This window comes from Leucopleurus acutus (assembly GCF_964270905.1).
Source record: "Leucopleurus acutus genome assembly, chromosome: 16".
Taxonomy (NCBI): Eukaryota; Metazoa; Chordata; class Mammalia; order Artiodactyla; family Delphinidae; genus Leucopleurus; species Leucopleurus acutus.
The window spans coordinates 34,901,815-34,910,167 of NC_139158.1; the positions used below are offsets into that span (position 1 = coordinate 34,901,815).

The 8,353-nt window shown below is 60.6% G+C and overlaps 2 protein-coding genes across 3 annotated transcripts; one reads left to right on the forward strand and one right to left on the reverse strand.

Annotated features, from left to right (window-relative positions):
* The first annotated feature begins 440 nt into the window (after positions 1-440).
* On the forward strand, positions 441-6,481 carry ROGDI (rogdi atypical leucine zipper). 2 transcript variants are annotated; one of them, XM_082856466.1, is made up of 11 exons: positions 441-511; positions 583-654; positions 1,335-1,417; positions 1,642-1,696; positions 2,420-2,500; positions 3,279-3,374; positions 4,615-4,713; positions 5,090-5,203; positions 5,279-5,328; positions 5,441-5,567; positions 6,294-6,481. In XM_082856466.1, the coding sequence occupies exons 1-11, from the start codon at positions 467-469 to the stop codon at positions 6,366-6,368; spliced, it is 897 nt and encodes a 298-aa protein (XP_082712592.1). In that variant the 5' UTR covers positions 441-466; the 3' UTR covers positions 6,369-6,481. The 2 variants fall into 2 exon arrangements, with proteins under 2 accessions (XP_082712592.1, XP_082712593.1); XM_082856467.1 differs by lacking the exon at positions 6,294-6,481 and adding an exon at positions 5,877-5,978.
* Positions 6,482-6,812: 331 nt separating this feature from the next.
* Positions 6,813-7,294, reverse strand: SMIM22 (small integral membrane protein 22; the record flags this gene model as incomplete). Its single annotated transcript, XM_082856623.1, has 3 exons — positions 6,813-6,889; positions 6,996-7,081; positions 7,159-7,294. The coding sequence occupies 3 exons, from the start codon at positions 7,292-7,294 to the stop codon at positions 6,848-6,850; spliced, it is 264 nt and encodes an 87-aa protein (XP_082712749.1). The 3' UTR covers positions 6,813-6,847.
* Between the last annotated feature and the right edge of the window lie 1,059 nt (positions 7,295-8,353).

Genomic DNA, 8,353 nt, shown 5'->3' on the forward strand with positions numbered 1-8,353 from the left:
GCGGCCTCTTCAGCACGGCGACGGGACTGTAGGGTCCGCGCGTTAGTCCCTCCCGGACCGACGGAACTAGTGGGCCGGAGGCGAGATCGGGCGGAAACAAGGTTCCCCGTCGGCCAATCGCCGGGCGCGGCGAGAGCAAGCTATCGGGCCGGCCAATCGGTGAGTGTGCGCGGAGCAGGGCGCCCTATCAGGGCCGAGAAGGGGCGGGACGAGCGTCCCCGGCGCTCCGGCCCGACAGTAGCGATGGATACGGCGCCGGAGTGCTCAGCGCCCGCGGTTGGTGCGGGCGGTGTGCCGGGCGAGCCGGAGCAGGCGGGTTCCGGGGCGCTCACAGCGTCGCGAGCTGGAGGCGGGGCGGGCGCCCGCGCAGCCAATCGGCGGCGGGGGGTGGGCCCGGGCGCGACGGAGGACTGAGCGGCGAGCGGACGGCGGGCCGGTGACGGTCGCTGGGCAGCGAGCGGCGGTGATGGCGACCGTGATGGCAGCTACGGCGGCGGAGCGGGCGGTGCTGGTGAGGCTCGCGGGCGGGGTGGGGCGGGGGTCGGCGGTCCCGGGCGGCTGACTACGGGCCTGTCCCCGCAGGAGGAGGAGTTTCGCTGGCTATTGCACGACGAGGTGCACGCCGTGCTGAGGCAGCTGCAGGACATCCTCAAGGTAACGCGCCTTGAGGGCCTGTGCGGACGCCCACCCTCCCTACCCTCCCCCAGCGCGGCTCCTTCCCCGGCCTCCCGCGGCTGCCGCCCGAGCGCCGACTGTGTACGCAACGCGCGGTATTCAGACCAGGCCCTGCCCTCAGAGGACTTAAGAGTCTAGCCGGGAGGCAAGCAGTAGCAGATAATTACCCAATTCCACAAGCAGCCCTGTGAGCGCGGCCCCGGGGGTCGGGGAAGGCCTCCTTTGGAATTGACATTTAACCTCAGATCTGAAGGACCCAGCATTTTGACCTCAGCCAAGTACTCGATCTCTCTGGGCCTCCCCTTTGCCAAAAGAAGATACTAGTACCGCCTCAGGGCTGTTGTGATAAAATAAAGCCAATAGAATCACAAAAAAATGTCCAGGCAGTGCCTGGTAAAGCCAAAATTGTAGGTTGCCATGACTACTGTCTCCCCTGACTTTGCTCCTCACTTCCAAACCTTACCCAAGCCGGGAGGGTATCTCTCGGTTCTCTCCCCCGGGTTGGGCACACAGTAAGCTCCCAGGGAGTGTGGAAGGAGCAGGTATCGGCTCAGGTAGGACCTGAAACTCAGGCTGTGGGGGAGGGGCCCTGGGAGTGGGGCTCCTGGACACATGGCTAGGCTGGAGTGGGTGAGCTCTACCCCAACTCCCCTCTGCAGGAGGCCTCTCTCCGCTTTACTCTGCCGGGCTCAGGCACCGAGGGGTTCACAAAGCAGGAGAACTTCATCCTGGGCAGCTGTGGGTGAGCTTGGGCTGGGTTGGGGGTGGGTTCTTGGGGAGGGGTTGGGATACCCTCTAGGACAGGTGGCACAGCCCTGCCCTGCAGACTGATTTCAGCTCCAACGTCCAGAGGATATGCAGTGGGACGGGCTGGACCATCCTGTGACAGCCAGGGACGGCCTGTTGGGAGGATGGGGTGGTGGGAGGGGCAGCCGCAGGCGCTGCTCTGACTCCCACGTGTTGTAGCACAGACCAGGTGAAGGGCGTGCTGACTCTGCAAGGGGATGCACTGAGCCAGGCGGTGAGTCTCCCGGCCCCTCTCCCCTTCCCATGCTGCCACAGGACCCAGTGGGGAAGAGCGTGGGGGCCTCCTGCTTATCCCAGCTCTGCCGCCAGCCAGCTGTGTGACTCTGGGCAGGATCCTTGACCTCTCTGGGCCTCAGTTTCCTCGTTTGTAAAATGACACCCTCCCTAACCCGCTCATGAGATTGGTGTGTGGCTTCAGTGACAGGTGCAGGAAGGGGGGAGGAATGCTTTGCACACAGCGCTACCTGGCCCTACCTGGATTCTGGGCCCCAGGAAGCGTGGGCATTGGCAGGATTAGGCTGGCCCCAGATCAAAGTGCAATCAGCCAACATCTGAGCTCCAGCTGCACTTGACCCTGTGGCAGGTACCAAGGCCTGGAGGAAGGTCCCTCTCCTCGGGTGGGCGTTCCGTCACTTGGCATGTACACATGTTTTCCGTTTGCCCACAACTACACGCTTCCTCCCAGACGAAGCCGCCTTCCCCTTTCTTGGCTCTTTTCCCTTTCACTTCTCGTGGTTCCTCTTGGGCCTGAGTTCGTTTCCTGACCTCCCTGTTCACTCCCCAAATGGCCAGGGTGTTGAGAGGCCCTCTGCCCCATGTAGTGGCTGTGGCCTGAACCACCATACACACGCCATTTCTGCCCCCGGCTCAAGGGCTCAGAGTGGCCAAAAGCAGGAGGGCATCCTTCTGCCCAGCTTATCCTGCTCTTGCCCATCAGGACGTGAACCTGAAGATGCCCAGGAACAACCAGCTGCTGCACTTTGCCTTCAGGGAGGACAAGCAGTGGAAGCTGCAGCAGGTAACCAGGCCCTTCCCCAGCCACGACTCAGGGGCACAAGGGCAGGCAGGGGCAGCCCCTTGCAGCGCTGAGGCCTCCTGGGCTGGCCACTGTGGGGACCTGCAGCCACAGCAGGCTTGGGAAGGTGTTTCCTAGCAGCACAGCTGTGGTGGGCAGTGCCTGGTCTCCTAGCCTGTCCTATGTGTAGGCCCCCAGCCCAGCGGGAACTACAGGGATACCCTGAACAAGTCACTCCCTGCCCAGAGCTTCCAGGGGCTTCCCCTGGCTCTTGGAGACCAAGTCCATGCTTCCTAACAGCACCTATGTGATTGGGCCTGGTTTCTGTCCCCTCCTTCTCTCCTCTCACTGGCCACCAGCTGTTTCCACCTCAGGGCCTTTGCTCGGGCTTGTCCCTCTGCCCGGAGTCCACTCCCTCAGCTTTTCTCATCACACAAGTGTCAGCTCAAGAGTCGCTTCCCTGGAGCCTCTCCCTCACCGCGCTCATCACCCTGTTTGTTTCCTTGTGCAAGTTGCACCGTCTGTTACCTTGTGCCTTTACTCTATTATCCTCTGTCCTCCTTTGGAAAGTGAGCCACATGAGGCCAGGGACCAAGCCTGACTCACAGCATCCAGCCAGGGCCTGGCCCGAAGGCAGCACCCACCCTGCCCCTCCTAGGAGGATAGGCCCTCAGGGTGGGGGTCCGTAGGCTGGGGCCCCCAGGGACGTGGCTGCTGTGAAGCTGGCTCCTCTCCCTGCCGAGGCCCAGCCCACTAACTGCTCATTGGGTGCTGTTTTTAGATCCAGGACGCCAGGAACCACGTGAGCCAAGCCATTTACCTCCTTGCCAACCGGGAGGAGAGCTACCAGTTCAGGACAGGAGCAGAGGTCCTCAAGGTGAGCTGCCCGTAGGGATGGGAGAGCCAGGTTCCCTGACCTCTGACTGGGCCCCTGGAGAGCTCTGCCCCCACATTCTCAGGTGTAGCCAATGGTTGACCCTTCACCTCTCAGTGTATACATGTCCATCCAGCCACAGTTGAAAGGCTCACAGCCCAGGCTCCAGAAACAGCCCTGGGCTCTGATCCCAGGGCCCCCACTATGAGCTGTGCAACCTCAAGTCACTCACTTAGCTATTCTGTGCCTCAGTAGCCTTGCCTGTAAAAGGGGGACAAGCTGTAGTGACTGCCAATCGTGATGATGCAGGTAAAGTGGCCTCTAGTAAACGCTTGGTAAACAGTAGCTACAGGTTTTAGTACCAGCAACAGAAAAACTTTTGTAATTAACAAAGTGAATTCATGTGGTGTGGAGAGACAAGATGAGCTCAGATGCCCTGAGTTCATGCTTTAGCTCTGCCCCTGACTTGCTGTGTGTCCTCAGGTGGTTCACCTATCCTCTCTGGACCTCATGAAAATTTGAAACCAGATGGACTAAGGTCTTTCTCAGAACTGTGACCACTCTCTGGGGTGTAATGTGCAGCCCCCATGCCTCCACCCAGTAATTGTGCCTTTCCCTGGAGCCAGGTGACCCCAGCACCATGGCAACAGCTGGATGAATGGCTGGAAGCAGTGGAAACTGGGGCTCTGAGTTCGAGCCAAAGCTTTGCTCCTTGACAAAGGGAAGGGATGAGTGCAGATGGTTCCACCGTTCCCTAGCTGTGTGACCTTAACCCTTTGGAGCCTCAGTTTCCTCACCTTTGAAAATGGGGCTGGTGTCCACCATAAGGCCTCAACTTAGCCATCCCAATTCTTCCTTGAGGAAGCCCTCCGTGGCCCCTTGCACCCAAGCTGAATTAGAGTCCCTTCTTCTAAGCTCCTTCATTGCCTGTACCCTCATCCACCACGCCCTCGTGCCCCTGGGACTAACTTCTGGTATCTTCTATTCCCCATTGGACCAATACCCAGGATCCCATGCAGTAGAACCTTCTGTCCTGCCCCCGACCCCCAGCTGGAGCCCAATTACCTGCATCTTTAACAAGCCCCATGCTGCAGGGGTTCAGGCCCTGAGACTGTGACCTCCATGGAAGGAGCTGGGAGCTACCATAATTTTGTTGCTACTGACACAGGGGTGGGGAGGGGGAGGGGATCAGGACCAGGCCTCGCTGCCCTCACAGCGGCTGTGACCAGCCCCCTTCCCCCAGCTGATGGATGCCGTGATGCTGCAGCTGACCAGAGCCCGAAACCGGCTCACCACTCCAGCTACCCTCACTCTGCCTGAGATCGCTGCCAGCGGCCTCACGGTCAGTGGTGCCTCAGGCCGGCCCCTGCTCCAGGAGAGGCGGTCCCCACAGAGGGGCCCAGCTCGCGCCTGGGAGGGACACAGGGGTGCCAGGAGGTCCTGCAAGCCCCAAATTGTCGACAGAGTCCTATGTGCAGTTTTCTGGGATGGGGTCCTTGGCTTCCATTCTGCATCCCCCAGATATGTACCCCCCTGATCTGGATCAGTGGGTCCCAAGCCCAGTGGTGCAGGAAGCTATCTGTGGTACCTGAGAAGACACTGGAAGCCCCAGTCCATGGGATGGGGACTGGGAGTCCCCGGGGTGGTTGGAGGGGCGGGCGTGAGATGTGCCTGCTCAGCCCTCATCCCCCTTGCCTGCCCGGCCCCCCTCCCCACAGCGGATGTTCGCCCCCGCCCTGCCTTCCGACCTGCTGGTCAACGTCTACATCAGCCTCAACAAGCTCTGCCTCACCGTGTACCAGCTGCATGCCCTGCAGCCCAATTCCACCAAGGTGAGCACCCCACCCACCCCATCCCTGCCCGCCCTAGACCCCAGGCCTGACCCAGTCTGATGTTCTTCTGCCTAGAACTTCCGCCCAGCTGGAGGTGCCGTGCTTCACAGCCCCGGGGCCATGTTGTAAGTACCCTGCCTGGGAGGGGTCCCTGGAGCGCCCTCGCCCGTCTGCACCTCAGGGGATGGGGTCCTGGCCGGCTGAACTGCCCTCAGGGACCCTCCCATCTCCCCGCAGCGAGTGGGGTGCACAGCGTCTGGAGGTGAGCCACGTGCACAAGGTGGAGTGTGTGATCCCATGGCTGAACGATGCCCTCGTCTTCTTCACCGTCTCCCTGCAGCTCTGCCAGCAGCTCAAGGATAAGGTAGGGACATGGGGGCGGTCAGGGCCGGGCTGGGCCTCACGCAGATTAGGCCAGCCAAACAGCAGGTTGTTTAGCCCCTTCTTTTTTGGGGCGGCACACCTCTAAAGGGCCCCCTAATCTTAAGATCTGTCGTACCCTCTGCACACCCCAAACAGGTGGGCCATGGTGTTGCTTGGCAACAGTATCCTCTTCCTGACACATGGCCCTTGGATGACCTTCAAATCTCACCTGGGTCACAGAGGGTGCAGCAGGGGCCAGATCCCCTAGCACCACCACTCACCATGTCCCCCCATCTCCCTCCTTCCCCAGATCTCTGTGTTCTCCAGCTACTGGAGCTACAGGCCTTTCTGAACAGAGCGCCCAAGATCCTGTCCCCCTGGGAATGGCCCCTGCCCAGGGAGTCCCTGTCCCCCCCCCACACACACACACACATAAACACACACGCACGCACCCACACACACAAAGTGCCGACCAGAGCTCGGCACTGCGGGCTATTTATTTCCCTCTTCACCCTGCCCTGCCTGTCACATCTGCACAGATGGGACTGAACACTGGACCCACTGGGAGGAAGTGACACTGGCGTGCTTTTTGTTTTGAATGGGGGAGGTCAGGAAGGCGGAGCTTCAAGGTAGCCTATAGTCCAAGCCCTGCCCTCACCCCAAGGCAGGAACCTTTGGACTCAGGCTGGGGCCAGGCCCAGGGCTCTCCTTCCTCCCCTCTTCGCAGCCTGTCCTCCAGGATGGCAAGGGGCAGCCACACACCCCCTCCCACTGGAGCCTGAGGAGTGGGTGGTGGCCCTAAGCTCTGAGTTGGGGAAGGAGGACAGAAGCTGCCCACCATGAGCTGTAGTGCCCTTGACTGTGTTCGCTTGGCAACCCTGGCAGGGCCTTCAAGAAATAAAGATCATCCGACTTTGCCTGGAGCCCTTCTGTCTGTCTGTCTGTCTGTCTGTCTGAGTAGGGACCTGGCCAGGGGTCCCTGATAGTCAGGAGCTGGGCCGAGTACCCAGTGACTGAACCCCTGGCCTCCAAGGGGCCGAATGGGATGGTGAATGGGCAGCCGCTCGGTGGCTGCAGCACATCACCCGAGGTCTCCTGGTGACAGTCATGCCATCTGAAGGTTGTGAGGGACACAGGGGGCATATGGATGAAGCAGTGGGGGCCTACACTGCCCACCGTGACAGGAGGCTCGGAATACACTCCAGACTCAGGCTTTGGCTGAACAAGGCATTGTTATTGCTGCCCAGCAGGACAAAGGCAGGGGAGCAAGAACTCTCCGCATTAAGGCTCCAGGGCAAGGTTATCAAATCCCCCGGCGTGTTTCTGCAAGAGAGGCACACGGGCTGGTGGCTTCACTCCTCGGCCCCCGGCCCGCCCCACCCCACGGCACCGCCACCTTCTCGGCCTGGCCCTGGTGCTCCAGGCTCACCTTCCGGGACCTGGAGGAGTGGCTTTGGCAGCAGCCACAGCAGCAGCAATGGATGCAGACGACCAGCAGCAGGAGCGCCACGACGCCTGTGGGCAGGATGGGTATCCAGATATGGCCCTCGGCCTGGGAGGCTGCCGGGGGCCAGAGGCCAAGCCACACTCACCGAGGAAGACGAGGAAGATGATGAAGGCACCGGTGTCCCACTCGGACTGGAACAGCTGGTGGCTCCACAGTTTCCCCAGCACTTGCTGGGCTGTGGCGCTCAGCTCCTGCTCCACATCCTCCGTTAACAAGGCCATCTCAGCTGGATGGTCCTGGGCACCGCCTGCTCCAGCCCCCCAGAGGGCCACCTCAGAATCCTGGGGCTGCCGCATCCCTGCCCCCCTGCACTGCAGCCCTGGCCCTGCCCTCCCACACCACCCCTCTTGGCCCCAGCCCCTACCCCAGCCTCTCTTCCACTTCTCTCCTGGCCCTGGCCTGAGCAAGCTCCTCCCCGCCCACTCCCCCCAGCAACCCCACCCCTGGGCCCCCACCTGCCTTGGAGATCTCCCAGCCAAGCAGGTGCTAGGTCCTGGGAATACAGACTACTTCCTGCTTCCGGGTCCACATCACCTGAGGCCTTGGCAACCAGCCCCGCCCCCCACCAGTCCCCCAGGGCCCATGGGGGCACCGACTGAGCTCAGGTGAGTCAGCAGGTGCAGCACGGAAGGAGGAGCCCACAGGCCTCTCGGCCTCTTCATTCCAGAGATTTTTCTCAATAGACCAGACAGCCAACCTGGAACACAGCAGACACTCAGCCGCTGTTGCCTTCATGAATGAAGAAAAGACAGAAGAAAAATGGTGGCAGGTTGGAAGGAGGAAGGGAGGTGAAAAAGAAAGGGGAGGGAGGGAGGGGAGGGAGAAGATGTTTCTGTTCCACCGCCCTTGCCTGGGCAGCGACTGTGTTCCTGGCAGCGCAGCAGCAGCAGCCTTTGGGGTCCTTCTCTATTCTAATCCTCACAGTGATGCTTGTGAGACGATGGTTATGGTCGCTCAAATGAGCTCTCTCCCCAGAACTTGGAGCCCAGGGCCCCTGACACGGCACCTGGAGCTGTCTCGCCTCCCCCCTTACCCCCAGGCCCTGGGGACCTGCTGTAAATCAGGTGGACACACCTTCTTATCCTTGTGGGGCTTACGGTCTCGCTGGGAAAACATGTTGGCTAATGTTAGGCTCTGTGCCTGACGCTATACAGGCACACTTTACTGCACTTCACAGATGTTGCATTTTTGATAAATTTAAGGTTTGTGGAACCTTGAGTTGAGCAAGTCTGTCGGTACCATTTTCCAACAGCATTTGGAAACTTTTTCATTTTTATTAT

Excerpts from the sequence above, each read along its gene's own strand:
- ROGDI (XM_082856466.1), top strand. The coding sequence starts at position 467 with ATGGCGACCGTGATGGCAGCTACGGCGGCGGAGCGGGCGGTGCTG. Across the intron at positions 512-582 it reads CGGCGGAGCGGGCGGTGCTG|GAGGAGGAGTTTCGCTGGCT; the intron begins GTGAGGCTCGCG and ends CTGTCCCCGCAG. Across the intron at positions 5,204-5,278 it reads TGCAGCCCAATTCCACCAAG|AACTTCCGCCCAGCTGGAGG; the intron begins GTGAGCACCCCA and ends TCTTCTGCCTAG.